Below are 26744 nucleotides of genomic sequence, written 5' to 3' on the forward strand. Positions count from 1 at the left end.
GCATTCTTTATCTCATTTATTGAGTTCTTTACCTCCAGAATTTCTGTTTGGTTCTTATTTAGAATTCCAGTCACTTTGGTAAACTACTCCTTTGTCTGTTCATTTTATTCCTGAGAGCTTTATATTGCCTGAGTTTTCTTATAGCTCATTGAATGTCTTCATAACAGCTATTTTGAATTCTTTTATCCCTTAGATTGCAATATTCCATGTCTTTGGGTTCAGTTTCTGGAGAATTGTCATTTCCTTTTTGTCATATTGTATTACCATGATTTGATGAAAAGTGCCTACTTTTCACATTGAAAGTAATGTACACTTTTCTTATTTAGGTAAGGTTTTGCTTAATATGATTCTGACAGGTTGGTAATTAGGAGCCTTGCTTTCACTTTCCAGAAGGTGGTGGTATAGCATAATTTTTTGGTTTATCTTACTGAAAATTGGGAGTCCAGGCATAAAAAAAAAAAGAAAAGAAAACTGGCTGCAGAGGGGATGGTGCATATTTAGCACTTGGGGCTGTGGGTGTGCCCACAGCTCTGTAGAGGGATCCATGATTGCGGGGGAAGGAGTCCCAGAGGTCTGTGGGTGATTCTTTTCCCTGAACCCTGAGACAGACAACAAGAGACACTTCCCTTCAGTTCTCTTTGTCTGCCTACTTCTCTTTCCTTTCCCTGCCCCCAGTCACTGTGGTCCCTTCTAAAAGAGAGCAATGGATTCCCCTAGCTACAGAACACTCAACTGGGCAGACCCCACTTGCCAACCACCTTCACCCTCCACCTCCTCTGCCAGAAAGGTTGTGCTGGCACATAGCCAGACCTACAGCAGCTTTCTCTGCAGCTGCCACCCCTGGTGCCACTGCGGCTCCCCTTGCTCCATGGCTTCCTCTGCTGTCCAGTCTGCCCACTTGTGGGTGTATTAATAGGTGGATCTTTTGAGTGTCCTCGTATGTAGTGAAGAGGTGCTTTTCTTTGGTTATGGGTGTCTGATTAGTTGCAAATGAAAGGGGAGTAAAAGGAATAACTCATGCTGCCATGATGCTGACCTCACTCTCAGATTTTTATTTTATTATCCATAAAGCTCTTTGACTTGAGAAACTTCAGTGACATTTTGACCTTCTAGGGGTTGGGGTTTCCCAAGTCTTTGGACTTTGATGTTCCCAGTATTTGGAATTGCAACTACCAGATATCCACATGACTTTCTCCCTAAATTCATTTAAATATCTGGTCAAGTGACATCAAGTAATAATGTTAAGTGATGTTATCAAGGAGACCTTACCTGACCACTCTATCTGAAACACTGCATCTGTCCCTTTTATTTTCTTCCCCTTACTAACTTTATTTTTGTTTTTAGTGGTTTTTATCACTTGAGAAACTGAACATGTTTTTGTTTGTTTATTATCTATCTTTTATTTATTTTTTTAAAATGTTTATTTAGTTTTGAGAGAGAGAGAAAGCATGAGTGGGGAAGGGCAGAGAGAGAAGGAGACAGAGTATCTAAAGAGGGCTCTGTGCTGACAACAGACAGCCTGATGCAGGGCTCTAATTCATGAACTGTGAGATCATGACCTGAGCCAAAGTTGGAAGCTTAACTGACTGAGCCACCCAGGTGCCCCTGTCTATCTTTTAACAAGGATAATAGACAATTGGTCTGTTTTACTCACACTACTGTGTATTCAGTACCTAGAACACTGTTACATAGTAAGTGCTCAATAAATAATTTTAAAAGGTTTTTATTTTTAAGTAATTTCCATAGCCAATATGAGAGTTGAACTTATAACCCTGAGATCAAGAGTCACGTGCTCTACCAACTGAGCCAGCCAGTCACCCTTCGATAAAATAATTTTTAATGAATGAATGAATGAAGGGGTTGTCTAAACATAAAATATTTCATATGTATTCCATAAAATGGAATATAAAAATCCTGGTGACCATAAGTGAACATTTTCAATTATGCTTAGTTAGACATAAGGTTAACTAAGAACACTTAAATCAGTGATAGGTTCTAATTTCACACTATATTCAGAGGTTCTGGCAATTCTATCTAGCAACTTTAGAAAAGAATGACTCATGCAGTTAAGATTGTGGAAGCAGGTGAAAATAATAAAATACTATATATATATTTTTTTTCTTAGAGTTTTCTTGTTTCTTGATGGACAATAATAATTTGTTACTTGCTAGCCAAAAAAAACTTACTTCAGAGATTTCACTTTCTACTCAATAACTATGTGCACATACTTAGAGCAGTTTGGTAGTTAGTTGCTGATACTGGTTCAAAGAGCACTTTTATGCCACATTTTCCTATGTGAAAATGCAAATTTTAATATTTCTTAATTTTGAAATGTCCATTTTTCAGCATTAAATCCAGGTTCATTTTGAAAAAAAAAAAAAGAAAGGAAGCTAAAATCTATTACAGTATAAATACTAAAGCTCACACATCCTAAGTGTATTTCTGCCTTATGTAAGTTCTTATAAATCCAGGAATTCTCATAAATTTATTTTATTATTCCAAGTACATTATTTAGGTGTATCATTATCATATTTGAGGAAGGCTTTTTCACTTTATTCCCAAAAATGATCTTGAATTTTACATGCAACAAAAGTTTTATAATGAGTAATTCACATTGACAGAAATACACACTCTAGATTTGTTAAGAATCTCAGATTGATTTGAAGGAATTGAAAATCATCTCAGTGTCATGATTTTTAGATAAATTTTCTGTTTGGATTGGCAATCTTAACAATGCAATTATCTCAATGTATTTTCATTACTAAGAATTATGCATAATGGATAACAGAATCTGTATTCTTACTGGGCCATAAAAGAAATTTCCTGTATTATAGAATTTTCTACTAGAATATTAATTTCACAACTTTATTTTAAACATGCAAAGGTGACATTTTATTACTATAAATATGTTTCATAAATTTAAGCTATAATATGCAGTTAACTTAGAGAAAATTAAAGAGAATGTTATGGCTGTTTTGATGATGGTCATTGAGATTGAGGATTGAGAATGGCATTTGTCTTCATGTATCAGTCTGAACATTATTTCTGTATTTCTAAACTTTGCTTTCATTACATAATATCAAGAAATTTCTATTAACATGAATAGTTGAAAATAATAACGTAACTTTTTAATAGTACAGATCTGGCAACTTCAGGGTAGTCTTCAATTAAATTGGTCACAAAACTGGAAAGAACAGTAGTAGAAAATTTTATTTCACTATTAAATTTTAGTAATATTACATTGATATTATGTAAGGACAAGTTGTAGTTTTTATCATGAATGAATATAAAGTTTCAGTAACAAGAGTATAATAATCCTTCTAACTATGCATGTACCTTTCACTTTTTATTGCAAAACTATTAGGCTGTAATAAAAATGTGCATCAAATAGGGACAACGATGTCTTTCCTGGCATTTGTAAGGAAAACACACCTATGCTACAACAGTATATTCACTTTTATAATTCTTTGCTTACAGATGTTTAACGTCCTAAATTAGTAGAAGTTCACTACATACATCTGCTTTCCTAACCTATGATACATGTCCAAGAAGTTCAAATATAAGCATAGCAAAGTCAAAAGATAGAAACTAAAGCTGGTAGAACTAGCACTACAAAGCACTATACTGCTTATTTCCATTATATAATAATATGAAATTTATTATATTGTGTACATTAAATTTTTGAAAATAATGTAGATTATGCTTATAAATAGGGAATTGAAGAAAATATTGATTTGAATTAGAATATAAAATGTTAAGTATACATTTCATAACCTCTAGGGCAGTTATTAAAATATACTAAAAGATATATCAAAATTATCATAATTTTTTTTGAGAGAGAGAGCACAAGTTAGGGAGAGGGACAGAAGGAGAGAGAGAGAATCTCAAGCAGGCTGTATGCTTAGTGTAGAGCCTGATGCGAGGCTTGATCTCATGACTCTGGGATCATGACCTGAGCCAAAATTAAGAGTCAAACTCTCAACCAACTGAGCCACTTGGTGCCTCCAAATCATAATAACTTAAATAGAATGCTAAGAAACGTTTAAATAATTCAAAAAAAGGGCAAGAAAAGTGAAACAGGAACAATCAAAGGGAACAAAAAAGAAAGCAATAATAAAATAGTAGACCAAAATAAAAACACATTAATAGTTTAATTAAATGTTAATGGTCTAAGCATACCAATTAAAGGACAGTAGATTTTCAGGTTGACATTTTATAAAATGACCTAAATGTAGGCTGTATAAAAGAAATTAACATCAAATATAATGACATTGGAAGTAAACGGATGGAAAGGAAGCACTTCTTGAATAGAAAGTATCTCAAAAGTCTGCCCCTCTGTGAAAACAATAAGAACAAAGCAAAAAAAAGTCAAAATCAACTTTTTCTGAAATCTGGAAATTAATGAAACTCTTACAGTAGGCCAAGGAATGTTTATTCCAGAAAAATAGCTGAGTCTCAGTGAGAACATTAGACTTTGTTGGGTTTTAACTGACTTTACTTCCATCTTTCTGTCCTCAACCTTGCAACTATAGTAGTTGTGAAAAAGAGCATCCTGCAGATGCTGGAGGAGGCAGAATGGGTTTGGAGCTATGCCACACTCCATTCTCAGAGAGTTGTCCGTATTTGACCTGTTAACTCACTGAAAAGCCTCATTATCAAAACTTGTCCTTATTTGACTGGACTTAGAGCTCACTCTGTGAAGAGCTCTCTCCCAGCTTTTAACAAATAGAGTCCGTGGCAAGTTTTTTTTAACATCACAACTACTTGAAGCAGCATTACTACTTGGGACTAGCAGAAGGTCCTTCTAAAACTATAAAAAACTGGGCAAAGAGATGTCAATAGTCTTTAAAAATCTCCAACATAGATTTCTGGGAATCTAGAAAGCCACAAGCCTGTGCAGGGCTATGCCATGTCCAATAAAGACTTGAAAAGACTATAATATTTCTCATCTATTGCTGACCTTGGGAAAGCTAGCAGGAAGTGAAGGCTAAGGCAGAACTGTAAACTCCTGTCAGAGCTGGAAAATGCATACCCACCCACACACACACACACACACACACACACACACACACACCCCACAGAGCCCCAGCAAAAGTGGAAGACCTACTGATTCAAGATATTTAAGAAAATATTTGTCTAGTCTTTAGGTGAACACTAAGCTAAGTGGCTGCATGAGACAAGAATACAGACTTTGCATAATGAGACCAAAAGTGTCACTAAGAAAACAAATGCTAAAAACAACAAAAGAAAAGCAAACAGCAACAACAATATCATAGGGGATATATGATTTGTAGAACTGCGACATTATTTGATATGTCCAGTTTTCTACAAAGATTATAAAATGGACAAGGAATCAGCAAAATGTGCTCCATACACAGAAAAAGAATAGAAATTGTCTCTAAGAAAGATCATACCTTGGACTTATTTTTTTTTCAAGTTTATTTATTTATTTTTCGAGAGAGAGTTGGGGGGGGAGGGACAGAGAGAGAGGGAGAGAGAACCCCAAGCAGGCTCCTCACTGGCAGCACAGAGCTTGATGGAGGGCTTGATCTCATGAACCGTGAGATCATGACCTGAGCTGAAACCAAGAGTCGGATGCCTAACTGACTGAGCCACTCAGGGGTCCCATATCTTGGATTTAATTGAACAGAGTATTTAGTCAGCTGTTTGAAATATGTTCAGAAACTGAAGAAAATCATGTCTAAAGAATTGAAATATGAGAATGATGCCTCACCAAATAAAGCATCTTATTATAGAAATGTAAGTTATGTATACTTAAAAAAAAAAAACAAATAGATTTTCTTGACTTGAAAAATACAATAATTATAAAAATTTTGCCAAGGGACTTCACAGCAGATGTGAACTAGCAGAAGAAATCAGGGAACATGAAGAGAAGCTAATTGAGATTATCCTTTCTGAGAAACGTGAAAAGAGTGAATGAAGAATGACAAAAAATGAACAGAGACCTGTGGGACACCATCCATAATACCAATCTATGTTTAATAATAATTCTACAATGAAAGGAGGGAGAAAAATGGTCAGAAAGGATATTGAAAAAAATAATACCCCAAAACTTCCCTAATTTGATGAAAAACTTTAATTTTTTTTTTTAATCCAAGAACTTTAATAAATTTCAGGTAGGATAAACTAAAGGGATCCACACTGGGCCACATTATAGTCAAACTGTTGAAAGTCAAACATAAAGAGTGAATCTTGAAAACAGCAGAGAAAAGTAACAAACACATGATATATGATGTACTGAAAGCAATAGACTGCCAAACAAGAATTCTATATCTAGCACAGCTATCCTTCAAAAACAGGAGAAATTAAGATGTTTTTGGATAAATAAAACCAGATGATTTGTTAATAGCACACCTGCCCAAGGAAACACTACAGGGAGTCCTGTAGGCTGGAAGAAAGTATACAAGACAGTAAATTTGAAACCACGTCCATAAACAAACAAACAACAAAACCAAAACTAACACCAGTAATGGTAACAGCATAGATAAATATACTAGATGACTACGTATAGTTTTTGTATGTAACTTTTTTTCTTCTCCTTGCTAATTTATGAGATGCTGCTAAAGCAGTACTGAGATGGTAATTTATACCTGTTAACCAGTATGTTTATAAAGAAGAAAACAGTAACCTAACTTTCTGCTTAAACAAGTTAGAATATGAAGAGCAAAATAATCCCAAAGCAACCTGAAGGAAGGAAATAATAAGGATTAAAATGGAAATAACATACAGAAGAGAAAAACAATAGAAAAAATCAGGAAAATCAAAAGTTTATTATTTAGAAAGATCATCACAATTGAAAAACCTTTAGTTTTAGTTACACTATCTACAAAAAAAAAGAACACTCAAATTACTAATATCATTAATGATATTAGTATGTTACTATCAACCTTATGGATATAAAATGGATTATAAAGGAATACTATAAACAGTTGTATGCTAAAAATAGATAACCTGGTGAAACAATACTAATACTACTTCTGATGCAAATCTACCAGAACTCTGATCATTGCTAGTGGGAATGTGAAACAATATAGCCACTCTGGAAAATGGCGTGGCAGTTTCTTACAAAGTTAAAATATAGACTTGCCATATGACTCAGCAGTCCTACTCTAGATGAATTGAAAGAAAACTTGTGTTCGTATAAAAACCCGTACACCTGTGTTTATAGGTATCTCTTGTAGTATTTGCTAAATACTAGACATAACCCAAATGCACTTTAGTGAGTGAATGGATAAACAAACTCTGGTACCTTCACATAATGGAATGCTAGTCAGCAATAGAGAAGAATGAATTGGTGATACATACAACTTAGGTGAAACTTAAAGGACTTACGCTGAATAAAAGAAGCCATTGCCATATTATTGAAAAGACAGAGCTATAGAAATGGACAGTAGAACAAGGGTTGCCAGGAACTATGGGTAGGAGGAGGGATGGATATAAAAGGACAGCACAGGGAGTTTTTTGGAATGGGAGAACTATTCTGTACCCCGATTATGGTAGTAATAACATGAATCTGTACAGAAGCATTAAAATTCATAGAACTGTATACCAAAAGGAAAAAAGCCAATTTCGCTGTATGTTAATTTAAAAATAAAATATAATAAATAGTATTATAGGATTATATCGGAGAGAGGAAGCATAAATCAATCAGGAAGCTTGGGGATAGAGAGAAAAAGCTTTTGTTAACCTAACTATGCCATAGGAAATGAAAATACAGAAATGTGATGAATGGTGCCATTGAACAGAGAAATTAGATAATTGAGGTCCCAGATGAGCTTCATAGTCTTAAATTATCCAGGTTTCCTTTCATATAAAATGTAATGAGCAGAGGTGCCTTGGTGGCTTGGTCGGTTTAGTGTCCAGCCTCTGCTCAGATCATGTTATCCTGGTTCGTGAGTTCAAGCCCTGTATTGAGCTTGCTGCTGTCAGCACAGAGCCAGCTTCGGATCCTCTGTCCCCCCCTCTCTCTCAGCCCTTCCCCCACTCCCACTCTCTCTCTCTCTCTCTCAAAAGGAAATAAACATTAAAAAATAAGTAAATAAAATGTAATGAGCAATTGCCAAACAGCTATTTTGGTTACTGCATTATTGATATAACCAAAATCAGACCTGTGTCCAAGAAGCCATAGACATATGAAATCTGTATTATTATATATAAATTATATACGTATGTGCAGGTGTGTGTGTGTATTTTTTCTAAGTTAAATACTCAGGAGGCAGGGGCTTCTGTATTTTACACTTTTTATAATCCTGTGGTCATAGGTATCTTTCTTGAAGCCATAAAAAATTTAAATGTTGAAAACCTCTTTGGGTATAACAGAAATATCTAGTTTTGGTTATAAAGAACTTGACGAAGTCCCCTGTAAACGTTTTCACTTCGTAGACTGAAACTTCATTCTTCAGTCTATACCTTTGGACATCATAGTCAGCAAGCAGAATGCTAAATTAATGACAGATGCACTATTTGGAGAAGTACCAGGTGTAAATAATTTTTAAAACCATCTATTTATTATAAATACATTTTCAAATGTCCCTATCAAATTTAATATAAATCTAGAGGTAATATTCTCTAAGAGATAACAGGAGTTGAATTGAAATGGAACACATTTAACCAAGAAGTTATACAACAAGTGAAGTAGGGCGATAAATCCCCACTCTAACGTTGACTCTTAGGTATGTATTTGAATCTGTTATGGGGCGCCTGCGTGGCGCAGTCGGTTAAGCGTCCGACTTCAGCCAGGTCACGATCTCGCGGTCCGTGAGTTCGAGCCCCGCGTCAGGCTCTGGGCTGATGGCTCAGAGCCTGGAGCCTGTTTCCGATTCTGTGTCTCCCTCTCTCTCTGCCCCTCCCCCGTTCATGCTCTGTCTCTCTCTGTCCCAAAAATAAATAAACGTTGAATCTGTTTTATGACAGACACATCATCCAGAGTAAAACATATGTGTATGAAAAACCTTTGGGTGAAGACAATCCTTTTTTAATTTTTCCCCCTTGCACCCGAAGATTATTATAGACCATATATAAAACAATAAATGACTTTTTGGCTTCAAATCTATCATCTTCCAATTTCTCTTTTGATTCTTCTTATAAATTTGTTTTGTAACCCTGAGTGGAAGCATTTGATGTGTCACCGTTTTCATTGTTCTGAACTGTTTATATCTCAGCAGGAGTAATGACAAGAATAGTTTGACTGTTCAGATGTGAAATCAGAGTGAACACTTGTCAACGCTTTTTCAACAAAATTAAATGTTGCTAATTTAAAATGGGTCAGAGTAATATTTTTCTGTATTTTATTCATTCTATAATTTAAATTTAGATCATTTGATGTACATTTTTACAATTGGCTCATTTCTGGATCATTAAACCTTATCATCAAATAATATTTATTAAGCTTCTGCATGTTCATAGATCCAGAATGACTGCTATATGATAGCAGTTAAGAAAATAACATACACTGACTCTTTTTTTAAAAAAAGAAACACATAGCTCTTCAGCTAAAGAAACACTTTTATGTATCTAATGAACACAAATAGAGTGTTTTTTTCATTACTCCCGTCCATATGACTCACTTCTTCCTGCCATTTCTAATTCTAAAAATCTATATGGAATTTTAAGGGCACTTTTGGATCATTAGCAAATACATTAATATTTGCACATAATTTTTTATAATATACTATTGTGTAGATGAACTGCTTTCAGATTTATTTCAGTGTGGGGAAGATGTGGAAACTAAAGTTAGAAGTTGTATTACTTACATAAAGGAGATACAGGGGAAAGATTTGGAAAGAAACCAGTCATGAAGGAAAAGGAGTAAGATGGAAACAAGGCAAACTAAGGAGAATGTAAAAGAGAGATTATATGGTCATATGCTAACTCCCATAGAGTGACAGATTGTATTTGAGACCCACTGACCCAGTTCTTAATTAAAAGTTTGGTTAACAAAATAGTGTATTATTCTAATGAATGCTTTTGTTAGTGTTGTTTGTTGTTGTTGTTAAATCTATTTTCTTCACAGGTTATGTAACTCATTAGTTACATACAGGTTACACACAAACTCAGTTTTGTTATTCATTAGTGGTGACATCAAATGATATACAAAAAAGGAAGTTTGGTGATACTAACTTAATTTTTATTCATCTTTGGTAATGAAGTGTGGTAAAGGAGATTGAAACTATTATCTGAATGTAGCTAACCTACATATTTATCTAGCAGTATTTATTTTGTCCTCTATTAAGAACAAACAAAAGTTAAATATGCATTTTTCTAATGAACTCAGTGACTAAAAGTTAAGTACTTACAGATTCTTTCTTAGTTTCTTATTCACAGAAAACTTGAGGATATTCCTCAAATTGATTATTTGGAAACTTAATATATCATTAATAAAATAATTTGTAATGAGCTCTTATTCTTCATTTAGGAAAATAAAGTTAGCTTTACCTATTAATGGGACCTTATGTATACTCATTTGCCCATTTGTTCTTAAATGCTTCCAAAAGGCTTACTGTCTTTACTTTAAACATCTTACTCTCTCAAATAAGTTTTTATCTTTTTAGCTCTTCACTACACACCAAATCAAAGATGTCTGTTGACTCTTCTTCCTTTAAAATCAAGGGAGGAGGAGAGGTTGACCTTAGGGTGACAAGTTTATGGCTTCCATAACTGGGAGCTACTTTTCAACTCCGTGTCCCAGGTTTACTGTATTTAAACATTCTTGGACATTTCAGATGGCTGTTAAACTTGAATTATATATAAGCATAACTCATTGCCTGAAATTATTTCTTTTTAGGTAAACAAGATTATAAAAAAACCAAACCTATTTTACGAGCAACCAAATTAAAAGCAGAAGCAAAGAAAACAGCAATAGGCATAAAGGTACCTGTATTTGGTAACTTTAAAGTTTGATATATGCATGCCATTTCATTTTCTAAAACTGGATTGCATGAATGTTGAATTCTAAATGTTTTATGACATTTCAAAATCAAAGTCCAATGCCAGAATTGAAGGTTTTTATAAAGAATTTGCTTAATGGGAAACATCATTCCAATTCTGAGACTTGACTTGGTCTTAAAATAAAACACAATGTCGCATAAGGGAACCAGTTATACTTAAAGTTGAAATTTATTTTTTCTCTAGCTACTGTGTATATTGTTCAAACAGTTCAGTGATTTATGTGGCCTGAATAAAAAAATTTCTTTCATTTTCAATAAGTTTACTTTTATGGTTATTGAAATTTTAGTTATAATTATATATACTTAGATCATTCATGTGTGTAATTTTACTCTGTGCATTACTATTGTTGCCAGTACTCTCTATTATAAAATTCTAATGACGTCCCCAAACTTGTTCTTTTAGAAAATCAGTGTTTTAACTGCTTAAGAGGGATAAATGCATCTGAGAATGATGTTAGCAGATACTAATCCAATGTGTTAGCACAATGAAGTTCAACAAAATTACATGTACATTATTACTCATGTCCATTTTTTGCCAAATATTTAGAGGTTAATCAAACTGTAAATACAGAAATTAACTTGACAGTTGTGCTGTCAAATGTGCAAAATTAAAGTGACTAGTATATATACTTTATTTAACTATTAAAATGTTAAAAAGAGATTTTGGTTTTATCTGGCAGATGAAAAATCAATTTTTCTAAGTTATAGCTTATAGCAAATGCCAAGGTATTACTACCAAGCCGTAACAGCTGTTGAACTGCCAGATGATATATTTGGTTGTCTTCCAGAATTTGCTATTATGATCACGAAACACTGCCTTCTTTTTACTCCTGATTGCTGATTTTGATCAAGCATTGCCGTGTGATACGGTATGTTTTCACAACAACAATCTCAGTTAGTGCTGTTGTGTCAGTTTTTAATGAAAAAAGTGAATTGCCTTTTTGTTTAAAAGAGAGATGATTAATCTTTTGGAGTTTTCTTCTAATTTCACATGAAATTTTATTCATCTGTAAAATTATTTCTGTGACATCATCTTTCTAAAAGTAATACCTGGGTTTGTTTTGTTTTTGTTTTGTGGGTTTTTTTGTTTGTTTGTTTTGTTTTGTTTTGTTTGTTTTGTTTTGTTTTGTTTTACAATTAGTTACCTGATGGTTGTCTCTTGTAGTGAGAGCATTATTTGTCATTTTCCACCAAGGCACTTATGTCCCTCACTTTTATCTCTCACAATGCAGTGTTTTGGTTTCTTTTGTTTTGTTTTGTTTTGTTTTGTTTTAATGAAAGATAATGGTGTAGCAAAATCCACTTGTGGCACAATATAATGAGCAACTGCAAATTCGAATTTGAGATATAGTGCAACCACTCATTTACTAATATATGCACATCCTCTTTTGTTTTTTCTTATAGTTTTTGTTATTATTTCAATTTGAGGGAATGACTTTAGTATGAGATAAATCTACCTTACAGCACAATTATCTAATATCTTTTTATAAACCATGTAGAATATAAGCAAATTCTTTTTATGAGAAAAAAATTTTTCTGATTTCATTTATGATTTAAAGTATGTACAAAAGAACTTCTAACTGACATCAGAACATAGCTCCTTTTCAATAAGCTAGCATATCATTTTGATTTGTAAACCTTTGGTAAACAAAACCCTTAACTTTAAGCATTGTTTACTTTGCTTGAAAAATTATTTGAAGAGCCCATTAAAATGATATGAAACTTTTTAGAATCAGAACCATGGAGGTGTTTTACATTTCAGATCTGGCATACTAATTAGTTTGCCCTGTCAAACTTTGATTGCCTTGTCATTTTAGCATAGGATTTTAAATAACGAAGTTTCTTTCAGCAATTGCCATTTAATGCTGTTTAATTTCCCCAGTGAGTGATTTTATCCATATTGATAATGTCAGAGAAGCAACTAAGGACTAATGAACATCAAACATGTTTGACTCTTATCTCGTTGATATAGGATGACCATAATAGTACAATATTTTATCACTTTACTACTTATTTTTAGAATGAATCCTAGTTAGGCTCTTAAAATAATTTAAATCTATAGAAAATATGAACAGATGCATGGAAAAGAAAAATAACAGCAATATCAACACTGAACACAGAATAAAGAGCCCTAGGATCACATTCTTCTTGCCTCTTACTATTACCATCGTCTCGCCAGTCTGAGCTGGCATATTTGCAAAATGGTGAATATACCATTCCCTCACAGGGATGTCAGGAGAGTTAAATAACACAATGAGAGCACTTAACATTGAACCTAGTGCACAGAATTCACTGTGAATGGTTAGCTGATGGAGAAGATATTTCTCTGAATTAGCCATTACTGGTTTGTACAAATAAGACTTCCCTTGGGTGTTTGTCATTGGCCTTCAGATCCCCTGCTTCAACTAAGTCTGTATTGTGTCATTATATTATATATTATAAAATGTTCTCGGTTTTGCTTTGGAGATACCAAGATTACTGTTATAAAGTTTTCAAAGTATTGCATCATTTTAATATACTTTATGTATAGATTATATAAATCTTACTCAACCCTTCATTATTTATTTAGAAATGCTGTAAGTATTACAGTGTTGTAGAACCTGTAAGAAAGAAAGATGAGTAAGACAGGAGATTTCCTTACCATATAAAATCAACAGTATTGATTGAGAAAACTGGGACCAGCGATATAAAGAGCTACACAATGTAGTCTTTATGCTCAAAGACTTTTAGCACTTTTTTGTAAATGTATGTTTGGTGACAGAAAATGTTTTGAGAGACCAGTAATGATTTAGAATAAGATGTGACTATTACTGTGTCAAAATCTAGAATTAATTTCTTTTTAGAAGCTGTTTTATTTCCTATGTCTTACCAATGTTAACAAAATGTTATAATTTATGACCCAGTATGAAATGAGTGCCACCTAAAAAATATTTGTACAACTAATATTTGCTATTTGGTTGATGTTCAGTTAGATTATTTTTCAAGAACTACAACATGACTAAAGTTTTTTAGAGTGTAAATACCCATGTTTTCTAGTATTTAGGAGGAAAAAGATAATTTATATGTGTTTGTTAATTTGTTTAAATGGCTTATTTGAAAGGTATAATCATAATAAAAGAATAAGGATCAAAAATGTAATTTATCTGTTACACAAATAAAATATTCGAGTGTCAACCATATCCTGCGAACAACCTCTTGGGATGAGCCATCTGGAAATGTTAGTTTTTTGTTTTATTTTGTTTTGTTTTGTTGGTTATTTCTGATGTAAAACTAAAAATGGCCAGGAGGTGGGGGGTCATAAATGCCTACAGGTCTGTAAGTTACGGTTAGTGTCACCAGCACCCTGAAAGCAGTATTTTCAAATTTTACCATTGTTTTAACCCTTTACACATCCAGTCCCCACAATGCTCATATCCTCAACAGAATAGGGACATTAAAAAAAAAAAAATGATGCAATTCCTCTCCATTCCTAGCCCAACCTCCTGCCCCATATATTCAATAGAATTAATTGGATTAATGGATCCTCTGAAGTTGTATTCTATGAATGTTCTCTGCTTTCTACCCTTAAAACCCTTTTTCATGCCTCTGGATAGTCTGAAAATGTATAGTGTAGATGATAAAGAGTTGTTTGAAGGGACAAGGAGCAGTTGAAAAGCAGCAATTAGAGGTGATTATCAAATGAGATGGAGATGATGGCCTCCAATCAAGAGTAAAAACTACATTCTCGCTTTAAGCTTGTGCGGACGGTGACTGCTGTTGGACAATTTTGTTGTCCACTATACAGAACAGATGGAGTTTGCAGTTGTGTGTCACTTGTTTATTACAGCCTCTTAAAATTAGTAGCTGTGTAACCAGATGGGTCTGGGAGCACAGCTGTGGGTATAAGAATATAAATGAAACCTGTCTGATGCCGCCATGCCCTTTCGAGATGCCAGTGTTCCAACTGCAACAAAGAAAAACTCACTTTCATTTGACATTATATTGATGTATCAGATTTAAAAAAATCAAATCTTACAAAAACAGTTGACACTGACTCTGTCAACTCCATGATTCTCATCAATTGCTTATTTTCATAGTTTGGAAATCTAAATCAACGTAACTTTGAAGCTAAATATCTGTATAAAGCACCCATTTGTAATTTCAACATCCAGGTAAAAATTTCGTGTTTATTCTAAATCAAATTCATTTTAATGTTTTTAAAGTTTATTAGGGGGCGTATGTTGAGTTATTAATTGTACATTCTGATGAAATGTAAAATATATTCATGTAAATGCAAATAAACTGCTTCTCCATAAAACAATGCCAGGAATGGGTGTGATACACAATTGAAAATTAGAAAGGCATATTAGGCTCTTTAGGGTATGAAACTGGCATTAGTTGCTCTTTTTTCTCTTTTTAGCTAAATGATATGGTAATATTGAGAACATTTCTTAATGGTGTGTGTGTGTATACAACATAGTACATACCATATATTTCATTATACATGAAGTTTATAGACTTTTTAAGAGATAATGGGATTTTTGCCATAATACATACAGTAAATTTTCGACCTCCATTTTAATTAACTAATATGACCCACACCAAATCACCAGATGAAATATTCAGAATCACCCTTCACAGTTCTGATAAATTACACTGTGTCATCCTCCATGAGCTAAAAGTACTGTTTTGTTTCCCCACATTATAAACTATAGGATTTAGAGTTTAAAAATTAGAGTTTCAACAAAATAATATTTAATAAAGATTTGCAGAGACATTAGTTAGAAACTGGTTGTAATAGGAGTTTCTTCCCGTTAGAAAAAGAAAGATAGATGTTTTAAAAATCTGTGTCCAAAAGCTATAACTAATAACAAATGTATTGAAGCAGTAAATAAAATTAGGCCTACTCCACTAGAGAACAGGCAAACTGTGAGCATGAACCACACTGCTTGCACTGGCGTCTTCATATCCAAAGTATGCAAATATTAAAATTACAAATTTTAATTTTGCTATGAGAAAAGCACAAACAAATTAAATGGAAATAATAGTAGGAATGAGTCACCCACTGATGTAATTGTCATTGCAGTGCGTGTTGTCAGGTACAAAATAAGTTACTTTACTTCATGACAAGAAGTGATAATCACAAAGAATGTGATTATTAGGTTCAAACTATTATTCTAGATGATGGAATTATATGGTGATTTTATCTGATGAAACTCATAACATTAACCAATCTCTTCATCAATTTCAACCCTACTTTTTTTTTTTTTTTCTTTTTTCCTCCTCAGGAAGTTGGCCTCGTACTTGCAGCTATATTGGCCCTCCTACTGGCTTTCTATGCTTTCTTTTATCTCAGACTGTCCACAGATGTTGACCCTGATCTGAAACCAGATGAAGATTAGCTGAACAGCAATCAATGCATTGAAGGGAAATAATTTCATAAAAGCACCCCTTGGGACCAATACTTTCTAAAGTACTGAAACTGGAACATCTTGGATTCTTTCTGCTGGTATTTTTAGTTTTCAGAAATATCTTTTTAAATAGTTGCATAGGATATCAAGAAAAGAACCTTACCTAGCAATGTAGTATAATGTATGCTCCCGGATACTTTTATAAAAATCTTTGTACTTTGACAGGCAACCTATTCATGGTGCGTTTAGATAAAATGGAAAACAGATCCCAAATTCTTCGGATGTCTTAGCCAATTTATGTGTATAACTTCATCGCTTACAGATTACTAAATCTATTTTTGTTCCATATACATCATAAGTAAAAGTATATATCCTCATTTACAGAAACATTCTCAAATCAGATTCAGAGCCTAAGAAGGAATAAAAAGTCATGGGGAATTTTTCATTTTACAAAGAAGCCCTGCTTTCTTTCCAGACATATTTTATATCATTAGAGGAACTATCTGCACATACATCTACAGTAATCTTTTTCCTTCTTTGCCAACTGTTCAGTGCACATGTGCTCCATCAGAAATGGCACCTGGATGACAGAAGCTCAAAGAGTCACATATGTCTCTAAAATAGAGTTCCTTTCCTCCTGGGCTGTCTGAACTGGTGTAAATACAAAGTTCAGTTGATCTTGATTTTAATTAACTTATTATTCTATTAATATAAACTTGGAATTCTATTTTAATTATGTTGTTCTGACTGCTTGCAGTATCAGTTTGCCCCTCTTGTTAGGGAGATATGTAACAATCTGTCATTTAATTGTGCAGTTTTTTTTTTTTTCCACATAACAGTAACGAAGTCCTACCTACTCAGAATAATCTTGTTGGGTTGCCTCTTAAATCTGAACTATACGAAGTGAGTTTACAAAATTACATTTTGTCTCTTGAGAGTTAGTCAATCACAACTGTTTTGTGAAAAATAAATAATGAAAGAAAATGTATGCCTCACTACTCACATAGGTAATTTTTTGTTTATATAAATTTTCAAGATATTTTGCATTTGTTGGAGTATAATAATCAATGTATTCAATATTTTTACTGGTAATGGAGTTTTTAAAATAACTTTAGAACACACGAATACATAAAGCTTTGAAAATGGGAAAATACGTGTCCACAGCACATTTGTTAGCTACTACTACCTTACAGAAAGAAGCATAGAAAATTAATAGTTTGAAACATGTGCACAAAGGGTTTTATATCATATCCATTGTATTTATGAAGAGCAAATAAAATGTTAAGGTTGTTTTCATATTTGCCAAGAGAAGAAAGCCGTTGATAAATTCCCTAGATCTTCTTTGAGACTTTTGCAGATAGTTGACGATGACTGTATAGCATTATGTTCTGTAGAATTTTTTCAAGTAGCATAATTTATTTCATCAACGTGAAAACAGCCAAAAGTTCCAGGATCCTCACAGATCATTTATGCCAAACATCTGAGGGCAAAATTTAGCCAGTGTTATTTACTGGATTCTTCTCCTTGAAATCACAAACTCATGAGACAGACCAAGAGTTCTTATACACTCACCACAGCAGACCAATCCAAGTGGCATTTTTAGGAAAGGTTGCAGCATTTAATGCCATGTGGTATGTCTGTTCGTGAAGTGGGTGGCAAGGGAATATCCAAGCTGGCATTTTGGATATGATGGGCCTTTTCCTTTCCTGAGTGACACGCCACATGTCAAGAAATACTGCTTTTCCCTCACTCCTATCACATTTACGTGAACAATTTTCACTTAGTTCTTTTACCTCCCATATGGTGTTAAAAACAGTCATATCAAATAAAGATTATTTCTAATTTCAGTAGTAGTTTAAATGAGAAGATATATAATAATTTGTTTATTAGATACCTATCCAAGTGAGATATAACAGAATTCACAGTATTTAAAATAGGTGAATATACTCTTGGAAATGTCTGAAAATTCACTACTGTGGAAAAAAAAATGTTACTGTCCCCTTCTGTTCTTGAGGTGTTCTTTTGAGGGGAAAAAGTTGTTTCTGATAGTAATAAATATTAGTTTATACATAGTATAATTACAGGCAGGTTTCATTACCTCGTTTCATCGATACCCTGAGTCTCTGGCTAGTCCATTTGTATAACTGACCTTACGACGGCTCCAGAGAACCACAAGTCCCAAAGGCTCAACACTGACTTTAATAAATAGCAGGTAAACAGAGACAACAATACAACACCGTTTTCATGAAATGCACATTTTTCATATTCGTATTGTCTGGGAAGCAGCCTGCAGAGAAATCCCAGGTTGAAATCTGGTTTGAATCTTTGAAGACAGGGAGGTGATATTCGGCCTGCATTTTCAGGGGACCACACTTCTGAACAGTGAGCGGTGTTTGGCATAAATCTGAGACTGGCACCAGACACAAATTTCAGGCATGGGTTTTTCTCCTCCAGTAATGCACTGCTCAGAGGAATTCAAAAGACAAGAACAGAAAAATTGAAGTTAGAATCTATTTGTTAACAGGGTCTGCAGGATAAATTTCAGCTAATACCGTAGACTTCACATCCAGCCTCAGGGATACTGTGAATGAAGTTCAAAGAGGTGCTGGTTCTTATTTTGCAAAATAAAGCACATATAAATTCACCTGAGAGGAGATACTGTGAAAAGATAACCTCATCTAGGATTTCTTTTAAAACAAATGAACAAAAAGCATATCATAGGACCGATACGGAGTTTGTTTTAAGTTGGCAAATACTTGAAGATTTTCAGTCTTTTTCATTTTTCAGGAATACTTCCACCCCAACCAGTGATTGCAAGATCCTGAAAATATGTTCTTTTCCATTTCTGTAATTCCAGTACCATAGTGATCTGCACATATTTAATAAATGCATGTTAAAATTTAAGCTAATTTCTTTTAGTCCTCTCAGAGTCTGGTACAGTGCTGCATGTAATAGATGATCAAAAATTATTTGCACAATAAATAAAACTTAGAAATCACTATATTGGTTAACTCCGCATTTAGCATTTATGGTCATTGGATGTACTAGGACAAGTACATGTTTCAACCTGTTCATTTTAAGATCAAGACAACTAGCGTTAAATTTGCTCTAGAACGGAAACATTGCTCTTTTCTAGGAAACCGAATATGTTATTTTTATCACTATTGTTGAGAAACACACGCAGTGTTTTTAATTTAACTTAGTATACATCCTCACTCCCAACAAAAATGAAACTAAATTTTCATTATAATGCTTAAATTTATGTGAACACTAAAGCACTAGATTTTCCAGATTCTAGAATGATACAGTCAGTGATAATTCAGTAGAGTAAATTATGCTTTATTTAGGCGGGCTTCAGAAATAAAACTTCTAGAAATTAAACTTCCAGCCTTTTCACGTATTTCATCCATAATGTAAGGTTGTTGAGCCAGAGATAAGCACACTTACCTTGGACTTCTCTGGGGAGGTTCCTACCACTTCTCCCTTAGCAGCACTGCCTTCTTTTATTAGAACTGCTCCAATGCAGCCTAGATAGAATGATGTTTGCTAGATTTTGTTCCACTGACATCAGACCTACAATCAGTACAACCCACAGTAAAAAAAAAAAAAAAAAAAAAGCCTAGCAGATGAATTCAGTGCCAACAGAAACATTTTTACTATTTTATTTTGTATTTTAGGTATGCAGGTGAGTATGGAGGGAGCTGGGAGAGTCACTCAAAGAACTATACCAGTGTGGAAATATCCATAGCGGGCCAGTAAATTCATCTAAAACAATTGAACTGCTGCCCTATTCAACATAGTGCCTCATTCTTAAATAATTTTGTTTTTATCCCTAGCAACAGACATGAGATCCTTATTTCAAGAAAAATAAGATACTTTACATGCCAGAAGATTTTTTGATGACAGCACCCCCTCCTATTCTTCATTTTTTAAAACAACAACCAAATTGGTGGGGAGGCAGCCAAAATTTGAGGTACCAGTGCCTCTCGAACAGATGTCGCACCATTATTTTTTAGCTCGTTTAGATGAATAAACATGTTAAACTGTGAAGTATTACATTTTAGATTTTTTCATTAAAAAAAGAGACAATCTGTTTACTGTCCTAATTGAGACAACAATCCTTGTGGTTGCCAGTTTTGGCAGTCATAACAATGAACTATAAATATTTGAACCAACCAAGTAAATGGTGACTATAAAGGCTATAGCATGTGTAAAGTTCTGTTTTCACGGGCACCCATCTTAGTATGGCATTTTTTTTTTTCTGACTTCTTCAAATACAATTGTGTAAATCTGAAGTTTCATGGTAAGCCTAAAAGAAATTGATTTCAATATCTAATTTCGTTCTAGTTTATTATCCTTTTTAGTGTTCAGCTATCCATCTGCTTGTAACAAATTGCTTCTGCAGTTGCTCTATTGAATGTGACAAGGCAGGTCTTCATCGGATTGCCTTCTCTGTACTTCCTAGGGATAACACAAAGAAACCAGAGATTTTTTTTTTTCTGTTTTCATATTTACAAAGTGGGGTTAAAGACATTTTAGTTCTCTTAAATTGCAGCAATTAGTCTTTTTTAAGAGAAGGTTTTATAAATAAACCATGTCCAGATATAACTGTGGGTGTAATGTCCATGAGAAGGAGGTCACAGTGTTAGCCGCAATGGGATGCTTTGCGTGGAACGCTGGTATGCTCACATACCGGTTGGAAGATCAAAGAGAAATCATTCAGACAGAAACAGTTCTTTAATACGCTGGTTCCCAAACAATAGTCCAGGTAGCGAGTGTGCTTCTGGGCATTTGGAGTGCCATCGCTCCCTTTACCTACCCGTCGTCGCCTACTCCGACCCTTCGCCTTCTCCTCTGTCTGTTCCAGTTCTAAACTCTAGGCAGTCTTTAACAACATTCCCTTTCTCAGTTTGTATGAATCTCACATGTACGTTAGGTCATACTTAAGTATGTACTTACTATGTTAACTGCCTCTACTCTGTTGCTTAAAATGAAGATTGATCCTCATCTGCTTTTCCCACTATCTCTCACTTCTTACTACTGGCTTCTTTTTTATCACTAACCACATGCATTACACAAAACTAGAGAGAAGAGGATAATGAACCCCAGTGTACCCATCACCTAAACTGAACAATTATCAATATTTTGCCATTCGTTTGTGTTTCCCCCATTTTTTTTTTTTTTGTAACCTGAGGTATTTTAAAGCAAATCCTAAATAAGAGGACATTTTACCTATAAATATCTCAGTATAGATCTTTCACAAGAACTTGCATTTGTTTGTTTGTTTGTTATTTGTTTGGGTTTTTTTTTTCTTGCATTACTAAGAAGCTATTATCACAGCTAATAGGATTAAATAGTTATTTCTTCTTATCATTTATTACCAAGTCCATATTAAAATGTCCCTAATTGTCTTCATGATATCTATTAATAATAGGTTTTGATTCAAGATCTCTACTGTATTTGATAGTATGCCTCTTAAATTTCTTTTATTCTATAGCAAACCTCTGTTTCTTTAATGCCATTGATTTGTTGAAGAAACCAAGTTATTTGTCCTCTTGAATATCCAATAGTCTAGATTTGGTCTTTTTCATTTTGTTATTTATTTTAGCCTTCTATTTTTTTATATTTTCTGTAACTAGGAGTTAAATCGTAGGCTGAATTAGATCCAGATAGTTTTATTACTATTATTTGTTTTTAAGGCAAGGATATGTCATCATATTTAATGAGACATATAATCTCTGGTTGTTTTATTTATTTTATTTTTTTTGTTTTTATTTACTTTATTTACTTCCTAGGTCTGTTATCTCATTAGGTATTACAAAATGACATTTTTCTGTCTTTCCTTCAGTATTTAAGGGAAGTTATTTAAAAAAAAACACTAAACTATTTGTTTACCTTAAGGTATGGTTCATAACAAGAAAGGAAGGATAAATACTTGAACGTTTGCCTTTATCAAATGTCAGTAGGTTAGCACTCTCTATTAGTGACCAATGGAGATTTGACTTTCCTGTTCCTGTTGTTGCTTTTATTGTCCTTGTCAAGTCATAGATTTTTACATAGGGGAAATGTGTTTCAACCCATTGCAATCATCATTCCTTTCAGCAGTGAAATACAAATTCCATTATCATGCTTTATGTTAGAGGTATTATCATTAAACTCATGAAAGTTTTGTGCTTTTATATGATTTTACATTTTTCCAAAAGTGATAGCCAGGGCAGATTCTTAAAACGATAGGAATAAGTGGTAAATGTGGGAAAAAAAACTAACATTTACAGGTTATATGATTAACTGGAAAACTACTAAAATATTGAGTAAGATTTATGTAACATGGTCCTTTAGAAAATCACAAAATTGATGTGAAAACCAATTGCTCTAATAATTATAATAGCTAAATATCATAATATAAAATATATTTTACAATCACAATCAAAATTATGAATTGTCCTGAAAAAAATCAGCAAGAAATATGAAGAGTCTTCATCGGAAAAAAGACCTTACAGGGTAACATAATCAAATTTTAATAAAAACGAGACCAACTGTCTCCCTGGATGAGATGATTCAATATCGTACAAATATAAACTTTCTTCTAAATTGGAAACAGAAAAGAGAACCTTAATCCACCAGATATTAAAGTGTATTATAAAGTTATAATAATTAAAATAATCTCATAGTCAAGGAAAGTAGACAAGCAATAAAATGTGCAGTCGGGAAATAGATCCAAATATAAATATTTAATATGTTATGTAAGTCATGAAGATGGAAAGATAGATTATTTATTAAATATATTAAAACAATTGAGTACCCATTTGAAAATTAAAAGATGCCTATACCATGACTTAAAACAAGATTAATTTCTGATGAAATTTATGATTTCTAAATGGGGAAAAAAGTATTAGAAGAAATTGTAGCATTTTTAGAATCTTTTAGTAGAGAAATTATTTCTAGGCATTGATTCATGAGTCAGAAATCATAAAGGAAGTACTCGTGGATTACAACACATTAAATTAAAATCTAACACACAGCCCAGCACTCAGTGTTAATTAAAGATGTGAAGAAACAGTTTCTTTCATATACTGCTTGGGGGAATGGTAATCTCGAGAACACACTTTCTGGAAGACACTTTTGCAGTGTACTTTAAAAATCTAAAATTTCATATATATTTTAGTTGCCTTCATGTCTCTAGAAATTTGTTTCAAGATAATAATGCCTGTAGTGTGCAAAAATGCACAAAGTATATTAACCACAGCACTGTTCGTAACCTCAAAAAAACTGAAAGCAATGTAAATGTCCAGCATAAGAGTCTTTTTAAATGCATTGTGTTACATCTATTAAATAAAGTGTGATGGATTCATTAAAATAATATATATTTATACCTACTGAGAGATACGGAGAGAGAGGTGAAGCACTTAAAAATAGGATACATGTGATATGATTCTATTTTGCTTGAATATACATGTCTGTGTGTCTGTATGAGTATGAAGACTATTTAGCAAGAAGGTAAAGGGTATTTTTGGATATTGAATTATAATCCAATCCTCCACTCTACAGGGAGGACTAGAAAGGCAGTGTTTAACTGAGCTGTATCATGAATCCAGACACTTGCTAAGTCTGTCCACTTCTCTTCCCGTTATGTTCTTCTATTTTTCCTTCATTTAATAACCATAAAGCACGTATCAGGTACCAATAAGTCATCTTTCACAATTCCCCATCTATCCACTGTTAGTATGGAAAAAGACAGTTCTGCTTTTCTTATTTTTATTTTTATTTTTTAGTGAGAAATTTAAGAATGCTTCAGAAAGGATCTGATATTTAAGTTTATTCATTTTCATTCAAAAAATATTTATTGAGCACTTGCCACATGGCAGAACTTGCTTTGTGCTTGCAATAAATCTGTGACTATTAAGAACTAGAAAGCAAAAACAATATTCTTGCTGTCATGACATATGATCTTGAGAGATGGTAATGGTTTCATCAAACAGAAAAAGAGGGTGAAAAAGGTATTCCGAGTAAGAGAAAAACCAGTATTAGTGCTTGGCCAGTTCCAGCTGGCGTCTAGAATACAGAATGTATGTGGTATAGTGGGGCAGGAAGTTTGGTTATAAATGTCCTCTTGTGCTCATCGTTAACCTTCTTTCCTTTCTCTGCCTAAAACCATTTTCTCTTATTTAATCCGTAAAGCGCCTACATATCTATCCTTCCAAGATTTATCTGTTGCCAGATAAATCTCTGGACTTTATCCTCATAAGCCCCCCCGCTCCCGTCCCCCATCCACCCAAGGCGATTCTTCTCTTACATAGAATTTATTACATGATTATCCATTTATGTGTCTGATTCTTCAACTGGACTCTAGGTCTTTAAGGAAGGAACTGTGGGATTCATCCTGAATCTCAAAAGCCAAGTGCTGCCCTAGACCCATGGTTTATACCACAGTAAATACTTCTGAATGAATAAGTACTACACCTCATTCCCCAGAACAGGATTTCCCCACGTTCACATTTACTGACATTATGAGCCAGATAATCCTTCGCTGTGGAGATGTGTCCTGTGCATTGCAGGGTGCTCAGCAGCATACTTGGATGCTAGTATGCAACTAGATGCCAGCAGCACATTCCCGGCCCCAGTTATTGTGGGAGGAGGTCATCCAGAGGTTGACCAATGGGGATGGAGGTCCCTCGGCCCGCCCCTGTCTTGGGAGTGCACTTCCGCTCCCAGGCGATCTTCACAGCCGAAAACGAAACGTCGATTGTCAAGGCTGCTGGCAACCTCGACGGAGCACTGTGGCCTTCATACTGTCTGAACCTGGGTAAGCCCTCTGTGTTAACTTTTAAGATTGGGTAGTGCCTCCGTCCAAACAAGCCTTGCTTGTTAAACCTGCCACCTCCCAGCCTGGCATGCTCTGCCTCTTTCTTGGGTCTCTCCTTGCCGGCTGCGTCTGGGGGCCTGTTAGAGATTTCACCTGGGGAAGCTCCCGAGATTTCGAACCGAAAGTTAAACCCCAGAATGTCTCCAGACATCGCCACATGGCCCCTGAAGTCAGAATGACTGCCATCTGTACCACTGAGAACCACTATTGGTATCAATTCTGTGTATAATTTTATGTTACAGTTACCACATGCATTTTGGTATTATACTGTGTTTATCTGAAAGGTGTCTGCTGTTCAGAAAGATTATTTTGGAGGGCGCCTGGGTGGCTCAGTTGCTTGCGCATCTGACTTCAGCTTAGGTCATGATCTCCAAGTTCGTGAGTTCAGGCCGCAGGTCAGGCTCTGTGCTAACAGCTCAGAACCTGGAGCCTGCTTCAGGTTCTGCCTCCCTCTCGCTCTCTCTGCCCCTCCCCCACTCATGCCCTGTCTCTGTCGCTCAAAAATGAGTAAACATTAAAAAAATTTTTTAAAGAAAGATTATTTTGGTATTTTTTAACATTAGTATTTTTATTTAGAGGTTTCCCTTATACCATTTTTTTTTTTTTTTTTTTTTTTTGCTCTTAAGCTTTTTCATAAATACCTTTTACTCTGGGAACTGTCAGTCTTACATAATGTCCTTAATTCTCATCCATTGCCTATAAAACAGTCAATAATCTTGTTTTACTTTCTCTTTTGTCTTTTCCTTCTGTTTCAAAAGGTTTTCTTTCTAATTTGCCAGAGCATATCCTACGGAACACATAGTGCATACACACTTCTCTTCCTTCCACCCCTGCCCCTCCCCTCCTTTTAGGTATTTAATTCTTAAATTTAACTCTAAAATTAAATATATGAAATACTCATCAATTCTTTCGCCATAGATCTTTAGGTTATGTGCGTGTTGAATGAAGCCCATCCACACAAGCAAGGATCCATATGTAAAGTATTCTGTGAATTCATGAACGTTTAAAAGTGGTTTTCTGTTGGGGGCATCTGGGTGGCTCAGTGGGGTTGAGGACCCGACCTTGGCTCAGGTCATGATCTCAAGGTCTGTGAGTTTGAGCCCCACATAGGGCTCTGCTCTGACAGCACAGAGCCTGCTTGGGATTCTCTCTCTGTCTGCCCCTCCCCCACTTTGTGCTTTCTTTCTTTCTCAAAATAGCCTAAAAAAAAAAAAGTGTTTTTCTTTTGCTTTTACACTTGAGGGGCAGTTGGCTGTTTCTAAAATACTTGGCTTGCAAGTTCTTTCCTTGAATTTCTTTAAAATGTTTTCCACTAATTTAAGAAACAAAACAGACAAACATAGGGAAGGAAAGGAAAAATAAGATAAAAACAGAGGGAGGCAAACCATAAGAGACTCTTAAATACAGAGAACAAACTGAGGGTTGCTGGAGGGGAGGTGGGTGGAGAGATGGGCTAAAGGTGATGGGCATTGAGAAGGGCACTTGTTGGGATGAGCACTGGGTGTTGTATGTAAGTGATGAATC

General features: G+C 34.3%; 1 protein-coding gene across 5 annotated transcripts in view; it reads left to right on the forward strand.

The window, feature by feature from the left end:
* Window positions 1-18204, forward strand: part of TRIQK (triple QxxK/R motif containing) — an 85405-nt gene extending 67201 nt beyond the window's left edge. For all 5 annotated transcript variants that reach the window (XM_047088980.1, XM_047088982.1, XM_047088978.1 and 2 more), the window contains 2 exons: window positions 10805-10890; window positions 16235-18204. In XM_047088980.1, the coding sequence (XP_046944936.1) occupies window positions 10805-10890; window positions 16235-16348 (200 nt within the window). In that variant the 3' untranslated portion in view covers window positions 16349-18204. The remainder of the gene's footprint in view (window positions 1-10804; window positions 10891-16234) is intronic.
* The last annotated feature ends 8540 nt before the right edge of the window (window positions 18205-26744 follow it).

The sequence above is a fragment of the Lynx rufus genome, unplaced genomic scaffold (genome assembly GCF_022079265.1).
Source record: "Lynx rufus isolate CCGP_SWC_20201006 ecotype Redwood Valley unplaced genomic scaffold, mLynRuf1.p SCAF_26, whole genome shotgun sequence".
Taxonomy (NCBI): domain Eukaryota; kingdom Metazoa; phylum Chordata; class Mammalia; order Carnivora; family Felidae; genus Lynx; species Lynx rufus.